Here is a 22,446-nt window from a genome sequence, read left to right as displayed (position 1 = left end):
AACCATTGTGATATTTTGAATTTGCTAGTCCACGTCGTGTTTAGTCAACGATAACAAGATGTAATGTGTAAAGATTGATCATATGAATATATTTTTTTTTTATTCATTTTCGATATTGTATGTGTTGTAAGTAGCAAATCAGCAACAATTTGTTATGGACCAAGTTATTGACAAGATTATTATTTATTGCTTGTTCTATCATAATTTCATTGACTGCAGTAATCACTTGAACTCATTGTTTTGACACCAAAGAAAAGGTAATTTGTTCAAACTAAAAGGCCTGTTTCGTAAATCTAAAAACAACTCAAATAATTTCAATTTTTTACATAAATTGGAATGCTTTCAGCAAGAGCTTTGATTAGTTTAGAATTCATTCAACAGATATAACATGGGAGACATCTTTTCTTCTGATTGAAAGAGATGTCTTGAAAAATAACATCAGTTACATCACAACTATTCACCAAAAAGAAAAAAAAAAATAAAGGCAGAGATCATGCACAGTCTAGTCTAATTATCCACTATGTCAAACGGGGGAGATCAAACAAGTGATCATGCCGCCAATAATTGTTAAGCCAAATTTAACTTCTAATCTTCACCAGTTCCCTTGCAACCTTGATCAACAGCTAGCTTTAGGGCTTTCTTTGTTGTTTGGTATTGCAGATGATTCAGCAGGCAATGAAATATTTCTGTTTTCTAGCTTCGGAATTGGATCCGCAAATAACCTTGTGCACGGCCACCTGAAACGTGACACATAAATAAGTGGTTCTTGTTGAACCAAATGATAACACATAATCTTTCTGAGATATTCATATATGTACCTGCTCGACTTTATAGTCTCATCGTCTATAGTAGTCTCATGGTCAAATATGTTTGCAGCTAAACAGTAAATAAAAGTATCAGAAAACAAATAGAAAGAAGTGAAGAATAAGCACAAAAAGTAGGATTGTAAGGGCCAAATCAAATTTCATATAAGGAATGCAAACCAAGGATTCAATTCTACTGAAACTTAAACAAGTGCTGTAGATAATGCACCATTTCATAAAAGGTAAATCTAACTTTCACCTTTAAAAATTAGAAAAATTTTTGCCTTATCCAAATCAGTTTGGGAAAAGCTCCCAGTATTATAATGCATAGGCTAAGGGAACTAGACAGTGTTCAACATGCAAGATTATAATTTTACGCCTTTGAGGCAGTGTGATTCATCCAAAGTTCATAATGGCTCTTACCAAACGCCAAGAATCAGAGGAGTAAGGATTATCAACTTGATTTTGAATTAAAACTTTTAAGATGGCAATGCACAAAAGCAAAATAAGCTGGTTTAAATTACTTGATAAAAATTAAAATCTTGAATCCTTGGTACACACAATATAGGACGCAACCAAAGTAGCAGGAACTTCAGAAATTTTTCCAAACTTAAATGTTTTCATTGTGTGAATAGAACTTAAAATCACAGCTTCAGCAATCAATTTCGGACTTTTAACCAATGTAAAAATACCTTAAAAGTGGCTATAGCTTGCTTAGTAATGATGTAAATTTGAGAAGAGGAAGGTAATGAAAAGGCAAAGACAATGACCATCAATGCCCTTCCGTACCACATGTCTGTTATATAGAAAATTGGATGTCAAAGAAATTGCCCCCTTGTAGACTGCCAAGATTTGAAGCTTGGAGAGTAGGTTTTTGCATTTTATTTCTGTTTGAAAGGTTAAGCTTTCATAATACAGATAGATCAGTATCCAACAAGCCACATGAATTATAAATAATGCAAAAACTTACCTCCATTAAAAACCTTCTTGGAAAAGTATTTGCCTTTTAATCGCCGGGAATAGAGGGTCATGTATTTGTTATGCTTCTCTATCTGCTCTGCAGCACCTGTATCCCTGAAGAGGATATAGCACACTGAATATGATATGGTTTAGAGCGGCATTTCAATGTTAACAGAGCAATGGGTTAAATAGGCCATTTAGACATGGATGTGCCGAAAACTCAACAAGTTCACATAGGCTTTTTTTAGATATTAGATTTACAAGCAAAGAATATGGTGCCATAGTTTCTTAAATTTCAATATGTGCAGAGAATAAGTCAGACCAGTAAAATCAATTAGTAATTCTTACAATTTCAATGAATTGTTAAGACTGTATGATTAAGCATGAGATTTAAAGACCAAAGCTACTAATGATCATTAACGCATCATCAAAGGAAAAGAATTGGATTAAATATGAACTAGGTTAAGGTTACCAGGAGCAAGAACTTAACTAACAATATGTAACAAGATAACCACAAAAGGTCCCAATCTAATACGTCCACCAGAGTATTTCAAATGAGAAAAGTATAGAGCATTTTAATAGGCTGCTTCTCTTCTGAAATCTCCATGAAATAATATACTATACAATAGAAGCTAAATTTTTTGGTCTCACAAAAAAAAATTAAAAATAAAAAAATACAAGCCGGACGTTGATAATTTGACGTATAGGTTCCTATCATAGTTTTTCTTAATAATTAAGATTTATCTACAGAACATGATTACTCAAAACCAATTCTAACTGGGAATTTCTAAAATAACATCAATTGGGCCTCACTTTCATATACTCTTCAGTGACCAATGAAACATAGAAATAAATAAAAACATAATTTGAGTTAAGCTGATGAATAATGAGACTGAAAACATTAGAATACATGAGACTGGAAAACCATTAGTGAGATGAGAAAGCTCAATAAAGGATGGTCCAATCTATAGTTTCAATTTGTGGCAAGATATCTATAAAACATGACTCAAAAGCAAATTCAATTAGGAAATTATAGAGGAAACAAAAAAGACTTCCCTTTTCCTACAATTCACTAACCCTATATCACCAAGAGATCAGCAAAAAAAAAAAAACATAATTTGAAAAATGGTGAGACTCCAAACTTTGAAACAAGAGAAACTGGGATTCGATTAATGGAATTAGAGAGCTCACTCAAGGATGCTCAAAGAGTCAGGGCTGGCTTCTGGGGCTTGAACCGGGGGATCAGCAGCCTAAAATAGCATAAGCACTAAAATTAGAAGCAAATCGATAGGGATGCGAAGAAGGAAATACGGGAGCTTGGGGGTTGATGGAGAGCGAACCTGATCGTCGGCGGCGGCGGCGGCTGCGGCGGCGGCGTTCTCCGGCTGATCGGAGGGCGGTGGCGACGCCATTGAGCTTTGCGAGCAAGAGCAAGAGCAAGAGCAAGAGATGCTTTTCAGGCATCCAAAGATGAAAAATGAGAATAAAATAACCCCTTTTTTGGCTTTTGTTTTTTTTTACTAAAAGCCCCCTAAACAATATTGAAATTACTTGTTACACCTGGTTTTTTCAAATATTATTTCCCACCATTTCTTTTAATAATTTTATTTTATTTAGTACATGCACTTTTAAGTTTTAATCACCATCAGCATTCAACAGCAGATTTAATATTTTATTTCCTTATGCTCTGATGTTCCATTTGTCAGTAATTTATTCACATTTATTAAAACAAAAAATACACTTTGAATAAAAATCTGTTGAATAGATATTCTATAAAATATACATCATTAAAAGCTTTTTTAGAATGCAGAAATTTTACAATACTACTATTTATTATTTACGCATTCCATTCTCATTCTAACAGTTGTGTATCCAAACATGAGAATAAATAACTCCCGTTCCAACATTGTTTATTATATCCATCAAAACACACCCTAAAACACATTTCCAACTGATCACCAAAACAACTAAAATACATACAAAATTAGAATTTACAACAAGACTGAAACAAGGCACCACTTGCTCCAATTTTATTCACTGTATACAAAATTATGTAATTATGTACAAGCATGATCCACGAATGCATAGATCTGATCAGTCTGTAGTCTTACCACCAAGAACTTTAGAAAGCTCCTTGATTATTGACTTCTCCTTGGTTGATTCATCCCCTTTGGCATGCCATTTTCTTGACATATTCTCAGCCTGCAATTTGATTTTAAGTTTAGTCTAATGTCAACAGTTCTATAAAAATGGAAACAGAAATATTCGAGTTATAATCCAGAGAAAAGCAAATACATCTGCAACTACACTCAAACACAAGAAATCAAGACAGACAACGGAATATCACATTAGAAATGATACTTAAGATCTGAAATCAAAAATCAAATTCTTCTGAAGTGACATACACTTGATACTTATAAGAAAGACAAGTTTCAAGATAGAAAGCAGGAAAAGTGAAGACTTATGAGCTACAAGAAACGAAGTCTGAATTTCTCGTACCCAAGTTCGCAATGGTCCTACTTGCTCCCTGACTTTTTCAGCACCCGGCAAAAGCAGGTCTTTTCCTTTTGTTCTGAAGTTATCCACCTGGGGAAAAAACAAAAGGAAATCTTGGACTTTATGCTTGTAAACTAAGGTTATATTTGGGAGATCATATTCACTTCAAAACTAAGCAAATGTTTCTAAAGTTTACAAAGTTTATATTCAGAATCTATATTTTGCAGGAAATTATGAAAAAGAAATTGCATTAACATAATTGAGATTTAACTATCCTGCATTTTACAGTTACAGTATATCACAAGTCAAGGAAGTTCTGACAGCCTACAAACTGTTCTGAAATAATTACATTAAGTGAATGAAGCATATGCTATATTGTAACAGCCAGAAATAATGTATTCTGGTAACTTAAATCTCATGAATTCATAATGAAGGCTGGAAAGCTGTCATTTACTCAAGTAGAGGAACAACCTAATTTGAGCATCAAGCATACCATTTTATACGGTCAAGGCACTAAACACAAACATGACAAATGATCAAGACCATAATAAATAAAAATCCTAAAGCAATTTATTTATATACATGGGATAATATCATGAACAATAGATCCTTTAAATGAGAATAAAACATAAGGCCTTCTCAAATAACCCCTGTCCTCTTATCAACATTCGACCAGAGTGGTGAACAGAATAACAAAAGCATATGCACACTACAACAGAAATTAATAATTACAGATCTCAATTTATAGATGGTTTTTATGCATCATTATGAAAAGCAGTACATAAAAACGAACACTTTAAAACAACCAATAATCATTTTAAAATTGCATTTGGCGCCAAGAGAAACAATCATCTCATCAAATGACCTAAGAAGATTTACTCTGCATATAACAAGACAGAGAAACAAATTTGGACATAAGAAGACTTACATCATTAATTTGAAGCTGCCAAGCTACAATCGCAGCACCTCCAAAAACTACAGTTGTCGCAAGAGCGAATGCAGTCCCGACTAGAACAAATTAAGCTCAGATTATTAAACAGCAACATAAATGACTCAAAACTATGCTAATGCCAAATAAGAAAGTACTTTGCAATATTCCTAAAACAGAATTTTTATCAAAAAAAAAAAAAAATCTTTCACCTAGAAATGCAAAAGGAGCTTTAAAGATTGAAATGAATAAAGATAAAATTCTGCTTTGCCTCTTCATCCTAAAAGGAAAAAGAGGCAACCCAAAGTAGAAGACATCTTTTAATGAGTTGGAAATGTCAAGGTGAAAACCAACTAATAAGAGATCTGATAAAATGTACTGGAAGCGAAGAAAAAAAAAGTATAGATAAATACTTAGTGAGAACCCTGTCGTCACAGCCTTCAGCTTCTCAGGATTGACTGGTGGGTATCTATCTCTCCGCAACTCATTTGCCGTTGATGCTAGAAAAGTTGGATGTTCATCAGGTAATTGCCATCTACATGCAAAATCAATCCAAAAACATTACAATAGGAACAAAACTCATTCCTTGAATATCTTGACTTATTATAAAAAAGTTCAAATAAGATTCCAACCATGCTTAATTTAAGTGTCATGCTTCCTTTTCTCAATTAAAATGATCAAGAAAGACTAACAGCTATGTTCCAAAACAAAATGCTGGGGAACATTGTAGCTCCAATTAATTTTACTACCAACACAATATTTTACATGGGCATAGTAATTACTTGATAAGCTCTAAGATGCTATCATAAGCTAAGTCATGGAGCCTAAGGTCTTATGCCTCAATGCTATAAGCATAGGCTTGATGAAGAATCTCAAGCTGCAACTTTTCATGCAGGATCATAGTAATGTTTTGTTGTTATAAAGTACAGATTAAGTGCTACCCACACGTCATATATATAGATCATGAAAACAGAGACCTACACAATGACTGACAAGTGATCCCAAAAAACATAAAATCTAAAAGAATCATGACTTGAAAACAATACCATGCCATTTAAGTCAAATCATATGTAAATTTTCAAGGCTGGTCTTTATTGAAGGATACTGGCATGACTTCTGCTATGAACTTTGAGTGCCCAATCAAGTTTGACTATCCATTAAGTCAATCGAAGACCTAGTCTGTACAGAAAGCTGAAAGCCCTTGTATCTTGATGCATTCCCCTTAGCAAAGCCCGCTAGGATGAAGATACTCTAATAGACTAGATGAAAATTATTCAATAAATGAATCCATCTGAAATACCATGAAATTATCGCCTAGTGGATTGCGAGCCCTGAGGAATGGGCTATTGTCTCAACAACCTAAATCAAACATTTAACAAATTCAGGTGCTTTTGCGTGTGTAATATAGTAATATGCCACTTTCAATTATCAATTCTAGATGCAAAGGAATGCAGTGACAAAAGGGGGAAAGCCATTAAAAAAAACTACGAATTGGGGACTTCTAGTTATTCTCATTAACCAAAATTAAAGACTGCAAAAGGAGAGAGCTTTCTTCTTCTCGAATGCCTCCCAATACCTAAATCAGAGCAATTAAACCAAGAAGTAAAACACAAACAATAATCCTAACGAAGCATAGAATCAAACAACCAAAACTAAAAAATGAAACACAAAAGAGACACCCAAATTGCAAAAACACGCACCTTTTAGGGCCGAAGGTAGCCTGAGGCAAAGAAACATAAGCACGGAGCGGGTTGAGGGCGTCAGGGGAAACAAAAGGGAAAGGAGAGGAGGAACCTTTGAGCGCCCATTTAGAGACAGTGAGGGTGGATTCAGACGCCTCCGCGGTACCCTTAATCGGGACAGAGTGGCGGAGGATCTCCGGCAAGACGTCGGCAGCGTCCTGATCGACATCGCGAGCTCCAGAAGGCTGTGGCGGCTGCTTGGCCGGAGATGGAAACTTCCTGGCAATGCGCCCTACTGCTTGCTTCGATTCTTGGAGGAAGTATGCTCCTTCGGTGGCTGCTAATCTCCCTGCCAAGAAGCTCATCTCTCTCTCTCTCTCTCTCTCTCTCTCTCTCTCTGTGTTTCGATTTCGATTTGATTCGAAATTTGGAAGGAGTTGTCTATATATATATATATATATATATAAAGATAGAATTACCTTGCGGATCAAGCCATGGCGAATGTTTTCAACTTCATAAACATTTTTTTTTTTGGGGGGATTTCTTACAAAAGCATCCATAAATTTTCTTTAATTATAAACTATGAGTTTTCAGAATTTTTTTTTATTTGATATACAAACATAGTAATTGCATGAAAAAAGAACATTTTAATGGAGTTGTTTTTACTTTTTATACTTACAAAAGCAAAATCATGTTTAAAAAAAAAACGATGACTACAATTGATTGTTTTTTGAATAGTTAATAATAGGTGTACAAATTCAATAGTAATATTGTAATAATAATGTTTATTTATTGTCTATTGGGCTAATTATGAAATAGTATCATTTTTGTCTCTCATAAGGGATTTATTAATACAGTTATGTTCTTGAAATTTTTTTTTTTTGGTAAGACTCTGATTACCCCATATAATATCTGACATAATTAGTGAATCCATTAAAAATCAATAAGCTATTGTAATTGGTGTGTAACAACCTTTTATAATGGAGCTGTGCCTTTGTAAAAAAATCATATAAAAAAATTATTAACATTTTTTTATTTATTTATTTTTTATTTTTGAATAAATAGGTTGTTAATTGGACTTGCCCATAAACTCAATCTCATTTGCAAATAAACAAAAAATTTTAACAATTAAATTTCTTTTCCTGCTTATTTTATCCTCCCCTTAATACTTTAATTTTTTTTAGAAGAGGAACAGACAGCCCGAAAGCCCTGCTAAACCGTCAGGGGCATGCACAAGTCTCGGTGGAGTAAGTGGGGGCAGGACCCGTACACACATAGGCGCTGGAACCATCCGCATACAACCACCTCTCACATTTTCTAGAAATGTGTCATCAGCCGAAAATCGAACTCTCACATTCGCCGAAGAGAACTATCGGCGACCCAAATACCAATAAACTATTTGGTCATCGGCTAATAATACTTCAATTTGATATCTATCACTAGTTGTCTATAAATCCCTTACAAATAAAATGCAAGACTTACAAAATATTTTCTTTTAAATAGAATTATAAAATACACTATTAATATATAATGTATGTAAAAAAAAAGTACTTGTTTATGTCTATTAATAATTATTAATAAAAGATGGAAATATAGATATTATTTTAACAAGGTCTTCAATGAAAATTTAAATTGATTTCAAAAACATAATTTGAATTTCCACGATTAGGTTTTTTTCAACTATATCCAAGTATTAATTATGAGTTTTAAATCTAAAAAAATCACCCTCATATTAAGCTATGCAAAATTCTTTTACTTTGGACCTACTCATCTTATAAGGTTAATATGTGATAATTCATATAATAATTATTTTTTTTTATTCAACGGGTTGTGTATGTTGTAATAATTAATGCAATTGATTTTTTAAGTCTTTTAATTCAGATCATTTATTTAATAACTACTAAAGTAAATATATTTCTGTAATTTATTTCAATATTAATTTTTTTCCGAAACAACAAGCGTTATATACATCAGGGGCATGCACAGAAAATTAATCATCAAATCTGTGCACTCTCAGTTGGGGACAAAAGGTTTTGAGTGCGAGTTCATTTCTATAATATGTGACCTGTAAAGTACCACTAGATTATAAACCTTTTAGTAAAACTAAAATCAATATATATGTTTATATGTTTATTTAAAAAAATAAATATATTTTTTAATGTAATTTAGGGACTATAGTGATATTTTGACTGATTCAAGGACCAAAATGAGTATTTCAATATAGCTCAGGGACTAAATGTGAACCTTAGCATTTGTTTTCCCGTTAGGGACTATATTCAACTTTCCACTATTTTCATCTTCGTTTCCAACACCAATTCCCATTTCAGGCCACCGCCGCCGTTGCCATCGCCGGCCGGTGGTGCCACCGCCGCCTCAACCTTCACGATCTCGAGTTGAGCTTGAGCTGGGTCCGTTGACCCTGAGCTCAAGCTCGGTTGCTCCTGCGAGCAATTCGTCGAACAAATTGTGTGCAAGTTTCCAGAATCCAAGCAATCGAGCACATCGTGAGCAATGCATCGACATCTGTGAGTTCTCCAGCAGCTGTTTCTTTTTCTCGTCTCTCTGTGCATTGAAATGCGCTCGATGCGAACCTTCTCTTGTTTTTTTTCACTTCTTCGTTGTTCTCTTTGATTTGCAGATTCAGGGCTGCTCGCCCTTCGCTTTCCAACACTTATAAATTTGCAAGAGAAGTGCAGAGAGTATGGAATCAGCTTTTTATCCCTGGAATTTTTTAGGTTCTTATGTGAAACCTATGAGAAAAGTTGATTTTTCTCTGATTGGGTTTTCAGGTCTGGAAAAACAATGATTCTGAGAGAACACACTCATCGCACTCTTTATGGAGCTCGCAAGGTATCTTTTTTCATCATGCCTTTGGAGTTCTATGCTCTTTTGTTGTTTCCGTTTCAATATTGATCTCATTGTTCTTCAACTATATTAGACTTTGTAGAATGCTACTTAAGTGTGAAACCTATCCTTGATAGTTGCTTCGTTTGTAAATGATCAAAGCTAGCTATTGATATGAACAATGAATATGTATCTTACATTTGTTTAAACGTTTTATATCAACTTTTATTGATAAGTTTCATGGGGTAAATAGTTAAAATTTTAAGTGCATAGTAAATATCAACAATCTGCCTGGTTTAACTTTTATCTTCCGACATGGTATTCACTGATATATCATTCAACACATTTGGCTAGTTTTCAGTTTTCCCTTTGTGATTTTATTTTTCAATTGTTTATCTTATTTGAGGATATATTAATAAGTTTTAATTGATAGGTTTCTGTTGAATTGTCACTTGGGAGTTGAGGTTCTTCTTAGATATTTAGAGATCACATGTTTGTCTGATTCAGGAGGAGCAATGATTATTCAAACCTGTTTTAAGCATACAATTGCCTTGTGGTAAGTCTGATCAATGTGGTTGCCAACATCAAATGACAGTCATTGTATACGGCTTTACATTTGCCTTATTATTGGAGAAGCCTTTAGATTTCTATAGCTTACTAATGGTCCTGATTCAGAATTTTGCTCAAGTCTAAAGTAACATGGCATGCCATATTGCTCAGGAACACTGCCTCAGTATAAATTTAATGGTAAAGAATGCGAAGTTGGAGTATGGTTTTCTTTTCAAGCTCATGAATTCTTCTGCCATTCTTTTTTTCTAATCTCTTTTATCCTTTTTTCCCCCAGAATTTACCTTGTCTAGAAGTTTATGAATTTATGCTCTTTTTTAATCTCTTTTATCCAAGATTTTTTTCTTCATTTAAAGATGTTTGTGTTTTCCTTACCTACTGGCTGTTAAGTTCAAATTTTGTCTAAAGGCATATACATGGTTCTGTTTTTAAATGCTGTACGGATTTATCCCCATCCGTTAAGCATTGACTTGAGGAATTGCTTTAGTTGCAATTAGTTAGAATTTATATGAAATTAAAAATTGGCAGCAGCACAGTCAATCATGTAACCACTGCTATTACTGACTGCCATATTGATGGTTAGCTAATGAATAGTATTTCACTAAGTTTGCTCAAGAATAAATAAATTAATAAACAGCATATGTCCACCAAATATTGCACATTAGCTGTGTACATCTATAATTGAAATTAATTTTCTAATTTCCACTTTATTTGTCTTCTATCTTGTTTCAAAAAATCTTATACGAATTTCAGTATTAAGATCCTGCAGTGTGATTAAGGTTTAGTTTTATAAGAGGCAGAATACTAGTCACATGTTATTTCTTATTATCTTGTATGACAATGATGTGCTGGTTTACAGATTACAATCAGTTTGGGCTTTGCTCCCTGTCAGAATCTCGATCTTTACAGAAGCAAATCATTGATGCTCTTCATTGTGGGGAGAGAGAAAGAGCTTCTGAGATGCTTTTGAAACTTAGTCAGGAGGGTGGTTGTTTAGGTGCTGACAGTTTTACCTTTATTTTGGAATATTGTGCACGCACTCCTGATCCCATGGTAAGGAAAAATTTGAAATAAGGTTCTATTTATATGCAGAAGTTCCCATTCCTTATGCAATCATCAGTCATGCAAGCAAAGACTTTTTGTATCATTATTTACTGTGCCATCTTGTAGCTCTCTGATTTTAGTTTGGTAGTACAAAATCTGCAGAATGATATTTCTTTTACCCTTCTATATTCCTATGGGGATTTCCTGTATATATTTCAAGTTCCTGCTTTCCCCATTCAATTGGTCTGTACATATGCTATATTGTCTATTCTACGATGTCATAATTAGTCCCTGAAATAGCTAATTCTCTTTTCTTTGCATGACACTATATTCCGCTGATCCTTTTTTATTGGTTGCAAAAATTTTCTGTTATGAACAATAAACAAATGCCTGCCTTTATATGAACTTTTAATATGCAATGCTAAAATTTGTCTCTGTGATAGCTTGATCTGTGGTTATGTCTCTTTTAAGTGCTAAAAGATGAGTATCACATTTTCTAGTTCAATAGAATTGGTGCCTTCTTATTAAAAATCTTTTTAAATTTCGAGGAACAATTGTTGTATTCTGTTTTTCCTATCTTTCTACTTGGTCATAACTTCTTTTTCATATAGTTTGTTATGGAGACTTGGCAAGTGATGAAACAAAAGGCCATTGATGTGAACAAAAGGTCCTGCAGATATATTACTCAAGCTTTCATTAGAGGTGGTTATTTTAAAGAGGTACATTGACATTACATTTTCTTGTATTCAATTCCTTCATTTTTCTTTCTTTGACAATATTTTCCCCAGTACATTCTAAAAGCAATCGCGATATTAATTTTGTCCAATGGAAGAGTTATGTTTCAAATATCAATCCATAAGGTGCTCATGATGATTTCTTGGTTGATTGAGCACTATTCATAATTCTAGTTGTAGCTGTGGTTGTAGTTGGTGGATAACTGGGTAGGCAGGACTACTTTGGTCTTTTGAATGGCTAAACAAGCTAGCTAGCTGGTTTGTATTGGCTTATATGATTTAGATTAGTAATGGAATTGGAGTCCTAAGTTGGTTGATAGTGTTTGTCTGGGTTGTAGTCTTTTGCCTGACAAGGTTGGCACTATTAAGCCCAATAAAGGTTAGATATTTTTAAAAGGTTTCTTTTAGAAGGGTTATGTGCCACATCAATATTTTTGCAATATAAATTTTTTAAAGCAGTAATGTCTTTAGCACATGTAATGCTTTAAATATTAAGATTTGTATCTTTATTTTTGTAAATTTTGCATTTGCATAGCACCTCTGCAAAACCAAGAGATGGGCTCTTAAACCCTAGAATAGGGTTATGTAATTTTCAAAGGGACTAATAACTGCTTTCGGTTCACATCTACATCCCTACAAAGTACAATAGGCTGCTTTTCCTCTTTTGATGCATCTATTTTTGTGCAAAGTGTAATAGGCTCTTTCTTTTGTCTATGCCACTACCTAAGGGTGTTTTAATAATTTAGTTTCTAAGGTATTTAACTTAATCTTCTTGATAGTAATAAATGTCCATGCTTCATGTGCTCTTTTTCTTTATTTTTGTTCAGGCATTAAAATGGCTAACTTTTCTTGGGGAAAATGATCATGTTAATGTGTTACCTGTGCATAATATGTACTTAAAAGCATGTGGAAATGCAAAAAGATTAGCTGATGCTGACTGCTGTTTGAAGCTGATGGAGAGCAGGCATCTTGGAAAGTCTGAAATAACCTATTGGGAGCTTCTTAAGGTCAGTTGTAAACTGAATGTCTTGTTGGAATGAATATGATATAGTTGATAGGTTTTCTTAGTTGGCAGCTATATCTTCATTGAAACCATTTTCATTCTTTTGTTGTGTTTTCTCTATGAAGTATCATTCCTATATCAAGTCATGCTGACTTTTCTTGAAGCACGTGCATTATTTGACTTGCTTTTCGATGTTTTGCAGCTTGCAGTATTGCAGAAGAACCTGTCTGCTGTGCATGAGATCTGGCGAGATTGCATTAGGTACTATAGCCCTAGCATCATAATTCTAAGGAAGTTCATCTGGTCTTTCACAAGGTTACACGATCTGCAATCAGCACACCATGTGTTACAACGTATGGTGGCTCTTGTTAACCAAGGGATATCCTCCATTAAAACATCTACTACAGGAAGGTATCAATCTTCAAGATTAGATATTCCTATTCCCTTAATGGATGATATACCCATTGAAAGACTGCAGTTGAAGGGCAGTGGACACTCTTTAAGTTCATCAACTGGGGGATGTTTAGAGGAAACAAAAGGAGGTTTCCAGCAGCAAAACATGAATACACCCTACATGGAAAACCCATTGCGGCAAAATATCAGCCAAAATCTCAATTTAGGCTTGATTGCTGGATTTCCATTTGATTCATCTAAAGTCAAAGACAATATCTTCCCTAGAACAGTTGGAAGAAGATTAACTAATGGGGAGGACATGTCTAGTAGCAACTCTCACAAATTTCCTACCGTTGTTGGTACTACTGTGATTGATGATGATTGTACTATTGACACTTTCAAAAGATGCACACAACTTCCCTGGGAAATATCAAAAGCAAAAGTAGCTCCATCTACTCCAGTTATGAGGATTTTGAGATGGTCTTTCAATGACTTGATGCAACTTTGTGCACAATTAGATTGCTTTGAAATGGCTGAGCAGTTATTCCTTCAGGTAAACCATTTTTGTTTACAAGTTTTTAATTACGGCTTAACTTGCCAGTTCATTGATTGTAACTAAAGCGCATGGATCGTTCAAGTAGTAATAAATATCATTCCCACGAGGACTTTGTTGTAGACTATTAATCTCTTGCAACTTAGGTTATTTAGACGATAACTATGTGTATGGGAAGACTAAAGAAATTTAAATGAAGTGAAAACTAAATTAAAAAAACTAGGGCAAATGATGACTTAGGATAAGTAAGTCAAATTTCAAGGGCATCTAGGATTAGGGTTTCACCGCAATGATAAACAAAAGATCATATAATGACTTTTTCTCTATTGTGCTTAATTTTTTAAAAGTGGTTTATCATAAGGTACTTGCTATTTTCTTCTAGAGTATAGCGGCGTATCTAACTTCGATTAATTCCTATTTTCGTGGTAATTGAATCTAATTCGACCTTTTAAGTTTCATAATAACCATTGTTTCTTAAGAAATTCTAATCTAGGGGTTTAGGCTTAATCCTAGGTTTTTCAACATCACTATTCACCTTTTAGTCCTTCCTTTGGTGTCTAAAATCATGCAAATATGGGATCCATCACATTCACAACTCACAAGCATTAAATATCCAAAGATTAAATCAAATGAAATTTAAACATTACAATAGAAAGAAAAACCAATACAAAATCTTTGTTTATCAAATGGCTAATCCCCAACCATAAAAATGAATCTACTTGCTCATGTTTGATTTACAAACCATTATATTCCATTTAAACGTAACATGAGATAATCTAAAAAAAAGTAAAGAAAAAGAAACTCTTGATCCTCTGTGCATGATGGTTCCTACAAATCGATGAATTTCCACTTGATCTTTGCTTTCTCCTCCTTTTTAATGTTTTTTTAGATGATACTGAGCTTTGGTGAAGTCGGATCCTAGCCTCCTTGCCGAAAGATGCCTCAAAAAACCACTTAATGGTCTTTTATAATGAGAGAATGAGTTTGGGTTTTCAAAGGTGACAAAAATCCACTAGTGTGTCAGCCACCATGGGTAGGCATGCGCCTTGGTGAGAAGCACACCCATGCTACCTGGCACGGGTAGGCCATGCTTCTTACTGGAATCCTCTCTTATCGATTCTATCCTTGCTCCATGTTTAAGCTTTTGATTGTCCAACAAAAATGCTGGAAATATTCATGGATTTGAGGCCAAATTACACTTGTCAACAAATAAAATATCAAAGAGCAGTAATCTGAACTAGAGAAGTAAAATTTTGTACAAAAACTGAATAAACATGCATGAACGATTAAAAATTAAAACGAAATGTAGAACAAAATATTGCGCAACTTTTACACTTAACATTCATTCTTTTAAAATGGCATTGTGCATCTCTGTCCAATATTCTTGATTGTATACAATTCCCAAGTGGTAACCAGAAGGCAACATAAACTATTAATTTGTCAAAAAGTTGGCCATTTAATAGAAAAGTTAATGTGCACACACATTATGTCTGTATGAGCTTGATTATTAGAATTATGGATCATGTGCTCCTTATTTAGGGTTTCCATTTGCGTTTGCATTATTTCTGTCTCTTTTAGCTATGTTCAGTTTAATTATTTACTTTGATTTAGAAATGAGGCTTTGCTAATCTGTTGGAATATACAGGTTTAAATCCTATATTTGTGATAAACTTCTAGTCATTAGTATCAACATCCCATATGTTGTTGTGTAGTGTGACACAAATATTTTGCCGTTATGCTACTTCAAGCTGCTCATGTTGGACTTGCTGGTTATTTTAAGCATTCAAATTTTCAATTGATATGCATGCTATTCTGACTCTTCTTAAATTAGAAATGATCATATATCTACTGCATAATTGAAGCCTGTTAGAATTAGAAATTATCATTGAATTTTCTAATTGATATGTTTGTTATTCTGACTCTTCTTGTGCTTTTATAATTAGTAGAATGGACGTGGTGAGATACAGTGAAGAAAGCTTAAGAAAAGAGTTTGACTGCTGGGGGCAGTGTGACCTTAAATTTGAAAACATTAGAGAAGCACAAAGACTCGTTTGCATATTTTAACCCCAAGCATGGTACTCTTGGCAATCATGGAGAACATCGATACGAGCATACCAGTGAAATAGAAAAAATAGAATGATGGGTTTTGAAAACCTATAATGCATAATTGTGAAAGGATAAACGAAAAGATTTTACTTCTAGAAATGGAAAATCATTAGGAGAGCATGTTCAGTATAATTATGTAGCTTTGGAGCAAGCTTGTCATCTTGGAATATCAACTTTTGGTATTAGGTGTGGAATACAAAAAATTGTGTACCAATTTAGAAATTAGATTGAGATCATCAAGCGGCCTCTTTTGACCTTGTCTCTATGGAAAATGTAACAGTGCCATAAGGCAAAACTGTCTAACATATTATTATCAATTAAATTAGATAAAAAGAACCCCCAATTGATTGAGTGTTGTCGCTTGGAAATGCTAGAATGCTGCACAGCACCATATCTGCAAGGGTGCAATCATATTTGCAATTTTTTTTCTTTTTCTGTTTGTGATTTCATTCAATATGATATTCCAAACTTTAAGTTGTTGCATCCCTGGCTTTCCCTTGATTTGACTGAGTTAATTTTTTATATATTTTTGTAAGCATAGAATTTTTTATTAAAATTAGGTAGATAAAATAATTAAGTTTCTTACTGATCCCTTATGAAGCATTTAAAATTTCAGGCTATTATTGACTGTTATTGTTTTAGTTGCTGAATCTACTTCTTTCTATCTTTCTTGTAACCAGGTATCTAATCCAAAGAGGGCAGCATGACTACTAGTTCTCACAAATTAATCTCATTATTGATAACTTGCGAGCATGCATCTGTGGGAGCATTACAGTTTTGCTTTTATTTTGTTGTCTTGAATAATGCCGTCAACTGACTGGGTTTTTTTGCCCAATATTTTTGGTCCTCAAATTGTCAGTTTGTTTCTTTTGTATATGCACGTAGGTGAATGATGCAACTGCCATGGACATATATCTTCTTTGTTTTATCGCTTACCAATCAAAAGGTCACTGCTCTCAGGGCCCCCTTTTTTATGTGTTGATGTAGATGCAAGCCCTTGGGTTGGAGCCATCTCTTCATACATATGATGGTTTTGTGAAAGCTGCTATTCACAGAAATGGGGCTGCTTATGGCATGAGATTGGTAATTTTCTCTATGAATTTATGATGTTGAAGAAGTTATCAAGTACCTTTCTCCAAGTGGCATCATATATGTGTTTAGGTTGGCACAATGTCAGTGGCAAGTTAGTCATATCAAAGAAGTAACATCTGTGGTGCTTATTGTTTTTTTCTTTTTCATAAGAAAGAGTAACTGCTCTGGCTTCCTTTCCTTACCATGTGGTAATTTCTTTTCTTCATTTTGTTTCCTTCCAGATTGAAGCATTGGAAATGAAAAACATTAAGCCTTATGATGAAACCCTTGCAGTTCTCTCAATTGCTCATAGCAAAGATTTGGAACTAGAGTTAGCTGAAAGTTTATTGGGAACAATTTCTCATGGTCTTCCAAAGTACATGCATGCTTTCCACATCTTCCTTGCGGCCTGTAACATTGTGGTATTTCAAACTTTCTTATTGTATGGAACTATTTATTTTTTCTATTTGTATTTCTCGCTTTCCTTCTGTTTTTTTTTTAGTATTTTCCCAATTATATTTAGTTTTACCATGAGTGATAACATGATTCAAATACATCAGTCAGTTCTTTTCTTAATAGCAAATTTCTCTCTAAAGGTCGGTCTCTGTTGCAAATATTCTATTTGGGGGGAATATCTGCATAATCTGAAGTTTCCTAATAATATTATTTTATAAATGAAAAGGTGCATTCCTTACTGTATGTTTCAGTTGGACAACTAGATGTGTTCCAATATGCAATTAACTAGTGCATTCTCTGAATGAATGCCCTTGTCAAACCTTCCTAGAGTTCTCTTTAATAAATGCAGTGACTAGTTATATAAATATATATTCCTAGAATTCTCTTTGGCCAGTGCATTCTCCGATGTTTATGATGATGCTCTGGCAGGATGAACCTGAACGTGCTATTCATATGTTGGCCAAGATGAAGCATCTGAATGTCAAACCCGATATTAAGACATACGAGCTTTTGTATTCCTTATTCGGTAATGTCAATGTCCCATATGAGAAGGGCAATATTTTATCACAATCTCATGTTGAGAAAAGGATAAAAGCCATTGAGAAGGATATGATGAAAAATGGAATTCAGCACAGCTATACATCAATGAGGAATCTGGTAAATATTACTTTCTCTCCTTTCTCATATTTTTATCTGTTGGGAATACAGTAAACAAGGAAAGGTGTTCATATTACATTCTTACTTAAATATTTACACCGCACTTCTGGAAGCATGATGGTAATTTTGAAGTAGAACTGATATGCCATGGTCTTCTCCTGGAAGAGACAAACATCACTCCATTTAAAATATTAAATTTTGTTTATAAAGAAATTCTAAATTCCAGCCATATTTGATGCTCTTGTTATTTCATTAAATACTAGGTGTTTTGTGACCAGATGTGCCTCAATTTTTTGTAAAGTATGTGTCTACTACACAGTTTATTTCTGTTCTAATCCTTATTAAATTACTCCAGCTGTTCTCTCTTATTCTTGTCTATCACGGGCATTGTTGCCTTGTTCTTCTAACAATTTCGCTGAAATGCTTTTACTGGTTTGACCTTCAAGTTCCAGTAGTGTTAATTATCTTAGGTCTTTTACCCTCTATTGCTATCAGATAAGAGCTCTTGGAGCTGAAGGGATGATTGAAGAGATGCTTCGGTACTTAAATTTTGCAGAAAATATGTTATGGCACATTGACTCTGACCAGATAACTGATATTTACAACATTGTGCTACATGCACTAGTTAAAGCCAAGCAAGTAGGTCACCTTTTTCTGTGCTTTCTTGCTTCTATTCATTCTGAATATGCACATAATGGTTTTATGTTCTTGCTTTTACTACAGTGCCGTGCTGCTATTGATGTCTTCAAAAATATGAGGTTATGTAATCTCCCAACCAATGTCGCTATCTACAATATAATGATAGAATGCTGTAGCATTTTGCAATGCTACAGATCTGCAAGTGTACTGGTTTCCATGATGCTGCGTGACGGTTATTATCCACAGACATTGACATACACCGCACTTGTAAAGGTATTATGTGCATAAGTTTTTAATTTATTCCCTTAGAATGTTCTACTGCTATTTGTGATATGTGTATCTCCAGCTTCACTTCATACGGATTTTGCTTTTCTACTCTACATGTTTGTTGCCTGTTCAATGAATTCAAATTGGTTGTGCCCGCATTTGCCATTCCCATGAAAAAGCTAAAAAAAAAATTCTCATTTAAGAAGAACTATCATACCTTCAAACTTCAGTATGTGGATTCCGAATGGTGTAACATGCAGTTACTATTTGTAAGGGGACTTTTAATTTAAGTGACTGCAAAATGCACATATATGGAAAGTTTTGTGCTAATTTATTTATCGATTATCTTGTAATCCTCTCAACCTCGTGATGTTGATTATCTATGCCATTCAGTGTATTGTTATCATAATTATAAACTAGAGAAATTGATCACATCTACATATACTCTAGTTAGGTGCTTGGTCACATGGTAGTCTACTAAAATTGTTATGTTATGCTCCAATTTTGCATAGGTAAAATTCAACACATTCCAATTGTGTGGAATTATGAGTCAAGTTCGAAAATTCTATCTGTAAATATTTAAATTTTTTATTTATTCACTTACTCTTGGAGAAAGGTGAATTGAATCTTTGATTGCAGGCAGCCTGTATTTTCCATGTGCATTATGTTTGAGTCTACCTTCCATGTGTTTTTTGTTATCTTACAGGTTTTGCTAGAAAATGAAGATTTTGATGGTGCATTGAGTCTTTTGAATCAGATGACCTCTGCCAATATCCAGCCTGATATTCAGTTATTTAATACAATACTGAGACAAGCATATTCAAAGGTAATTAGCTAACAATGTACTGACTCTAAAATCCCACCCTTAATTTCTAAATATATATATATAAAAAACCCTGTTTGGGAACATCATTTTAACACTTTGGATATCATGCCTCTGTCAGGGTCAAATAGATGTGATCGAGTTCATAAATAACCGCATTCAGAAATTGAAAATGCAACCTGATCCCTCAACTTGCTGGTTGACATTTTCTACATATGTAGAGCGTGGTTTTCACAGCACTGCAATGGAAGCTTTGCAGGTGTTAAGCATGCAAATGATCTCTACAGACGATGCGAGTCTTGTAGAAAAGAGTTCGGCCTTTGAAGAACTTATATATAATGAAGATTCAGACGCCGAAGCAAAGATTTTAGAGCTATTCAAAGATTCACAGGAGTTTCTTGCAACTGCTTTATTGAACCTACGATTATGTGCTTTTACTGGATTTTCCATTTCATGGTGTTCCGAGGATAATCCGTGGTTAAGAAGGATCTCATCTTCTTACAGTTCCCGAACAAGAGTGAAATCCAGTGTTTAGTTTATTAACTCAAAAGCGGTTCTTTTGATGTTTTCTGATACAAAAGTTGGCATATGTTTTTTCTTGTCAAGATTGCTAACCGTCGGGGATCGAAGTGTTCATTGCTAGCTGTTGGGGCCGATGTGTTTGTATTATCTTATCGGCTTTGCACATGCAGATTAGAGGACATCTCCTGAAAGAGATTTGAGTTTGCAGCATTTGAGTTGGTTCGGAATATTTGTTGTTATAGTTCAATGAGTTCAAGAGAAATTCAAACAGATGCATCTCTTGGAAGCCTAAGTGCACCAGCAATGTGATCTAAATTATGGGCTTCCCAACATGATGCAAAAATTGTACTTTTTTCTCAATAATATATTTATACAATTTTGAAGGAAAAATTCCTTGTTTTTACTATCTTATGTTTTTTTGTCAAGATAATGCATCAAGGAAAAATGACATTTCTAGTGGTGCAAGGTAGCTAATGACGCTGATTAAAGCCTTGTTTGTTTCTGGAGTGACTGAAGCGAGTGCAGTGGAGATTGATATGAGACTTTGGTGTGTGTTTGGTTGACCTAGATGGGGTCCGAATTATTGATGTGACACTTTCAAATTTTCTCATTTCGGAATTTTAATTAAAAATAAATAAATAAATAAATAAATAAGTTCAAGTGGGACTTCAATTATTTTTAATCTTTATAACCGAAGTCTTTCATTAGGTCAAGTGATAACTAGACATGTCCGAGGGCCGGGCTACTCGTCCAAGCCCGAAAGTCCGCCTAAAAAATGAGAGGATTTAGACAAATATATAAAGCTCGATATTCCGGTCTTGGACAAAAAGGAAGGTCATTTTAAAAATAGGCTGGTTTTGGTTTTCATTGTTAAAAGTCCGATCTGATTCGGTCCAGCTCGAATTATAAAATATATTTATTAATTAGTTTTGTATATACTTATATATATAATGGTTTGAATTTCTATTGATTATTTATTAATTAGTTTTGTATATATTTATATAATATATATATTATTGATCGTGATTGATTATAATGGTTTGAATTTTAGTTCATGTAATTGTATAAATATTTGCATTTGGTATTTTAATTTTTAAGTATTTTGTAGAATAATATTTGGTCATATTCACATATTAATATTATTGTTAAGTTTTTTTTATAACTTATATATTATTTGATGAAAAACACAGGTTTGGGCGGGCCTTGGGTAGATGTCATTAAATTTGGGTAGATTTTGGCAAAGGATTAAAGGCCCAGATTTTCGGGTCCGGCCGGGCTTAGACAAGCTTAAATTTTAGTAATTATGGATAAAACCCGGCCCAAACCCGTCCTTGCCCGCCCATGAATAGGTCTAATTAAAACCACTCTCACGTCCAACTTATCTCTCTTTTTCTAATTTAGGTTTTGTTTTTCTTTTCAATTTTTGCAAAGGATTCTTTGTTGCCCTCAAACGCTTGTCTTCTCTTGTCTAATAGACCTTTTGTTCCGGTGTGTTGTCTGTGCTTTGCTCTGGTAAGATTATTACCCTCTTCTTTTGCAAGGCAATAGCATTATTCTTGGTTCTATCCGAGAATTTTGTTTGTTATTTTCTTCTTGATTTTGTTAGGGTTTTTTTTTTTCTTGATCTGTTTTTTCCCCCTTTTTTTTCTTTTTTTGGGAAAATCTCTAATTTAGATAATGACCTTGAAAACCTTGCTTTTCATAATCTCAAACAATAGTATTATTAGCACATCATTTAAAATTACCTATTTATTATGAATAAATTTCACGGAGATATATGCAAATTGCAAACCATCCATTCAAATTGTTTTTTTTTTTAATAAAGAAGCCACCCAACTTTATTATAATTTTTTGAGAAAATTGGTTATAAACCCCTCAAAAGTTCTATAATTACATAT

At 33.8% G+C, this 22,446-nt stretch overlaps 3 protein-coding genes across 5 annotated transcripts; 1 reads left to right on the top strand and 2 right to left on the bottom strand.

Annotated features, from left to right (window-relative positions):
- Positions 1-336: 336 nt before the first annotated feature.
- LOC120283547 lies at positions 337-3,228 on the bottom strand. Of its 2 annotated transcripts, XR_005543291.1 has the most exons (6): positions 3,104-3,228; positions 2,955-3,013; positions 1,774-1,877; positions 1,496-1,690; positions 819-876; positions 664-737 (listed from the first exon to the last, which is right to left on the bottom strand). XR_005543291.1 is itself a non-coding variant. In XM_039290251.1 (5 exons), the coding sequence occupies exons 1-5, from the start codon at positions 3,173-3,175 to the stop codon at positions 617-619; spliced, it is 414 nt and encodes a 137-aa protein (XP_039146185.1). In that variant the 5' UTR covers positions 3,176-3,228; the 3' UTR covers positions 337-616. The 2 variants fall into 2 exon arrangements, 1 of the variants encoding a protein (XP_039146185.1); XM_039290251.1 differs by lacking the exon at positions 1,496-1,690 and having other exon boundaries at positions 337-737.
- A 414-nt stretch (positions 3,229-3,642) lies between these two features.
- On the bottom strand, positions 3,643-7,296 carry LOC120283395. The gene is made up of 5 exons (XM_039290074.1): positions 6,888-7,296; positions 5,601-5,722; positions 5,188-5,267; positions 4,263-4,349; positions 3,643-3,965 (listed from the first exon to the last, which is right to left on the bottom strand). The coding sequence occupies exons 1-5, from the start codon at positions 7,232-7,234 to the stop codon at positions 3,858-3,860; spliced, it is 744 nt and encodes a 247-aa protein (XP_039146008.1). The 5' UTR covers positions 7,235-7,296; the 3' UTR covers positions 3,643-3,857.
- A 1,853-nt stretch (positions 7,297-9,149) lies between these two features.
- LOC120252717 (pentatricopeptide repeat-containing protein At1g76280) lies at positions 9,150-20,938 on the top strand. Of its 2 annotated transcripts, XM_039260840.1 has the most exons (14): positions 9,150-9,394; positions 9,508-9,568; positions 9,659-9,719; positions 11,140-11,333; positions 11,936-12,043; positions 12,886-13,065; positions 13,264-14,007; positions 17,101-17,196; positions 17,427-17,606; positions 18,070-18,297; positions 18,793-18,936; positions 19,021-19,209; positions 19,910-20,029; positions 20,148-20,938. In XM_039260840.1, the coding sequence occupies exons 1-14, from the start codon at positions 9,381-9,383 to the stop codon at positions 20,559-20,561; spliced, it is 2,733 nt and encodes a 910-aa protein (XP_039116774.1). In that variant the 5' UTR covers positions 9,150-9,380; the 3' UTR covers positions 20,562-20,938. The 2 variants fall into 2 exon arrangements, with proteins under 2 accessions (XP_039116774.1, XP_039116782.1); XM_039260848.1 differs by lacking the exons at positions 9,150-9,394; positions 9,508-9,568; positions 9,659-9,719 and adding an exon at positions 10,176-10,269.
- The last annotated feature ends 1,508 nt before the right edge of the window (positions 20,939-22,446 follow it).

The sequence above is a fragment of the Dioscorea cayenensis genome, chromosome 3, assembly GCF_009730915.1.
Source record: "Dioscorea cayenensis subsp. rotundata cultivar TDr96_F1 chromosome 3, TDr96_F1_v2_PseudoChromosome.rev07_lg8_w22 25.fasta, whole genome shotgun sequence".
Taxonomy (NCBI): domain Eukaryota; kingdom Viridiplantae; phylum Streptophyta; class Magnoliopsida; order Dioscoreales; family Dioscoreaceae; genus Dioscorea; species Dioscorea cayenensis.
This window is presented reverse-complemented; position numbering and strand designations above follow the sequence as displayed.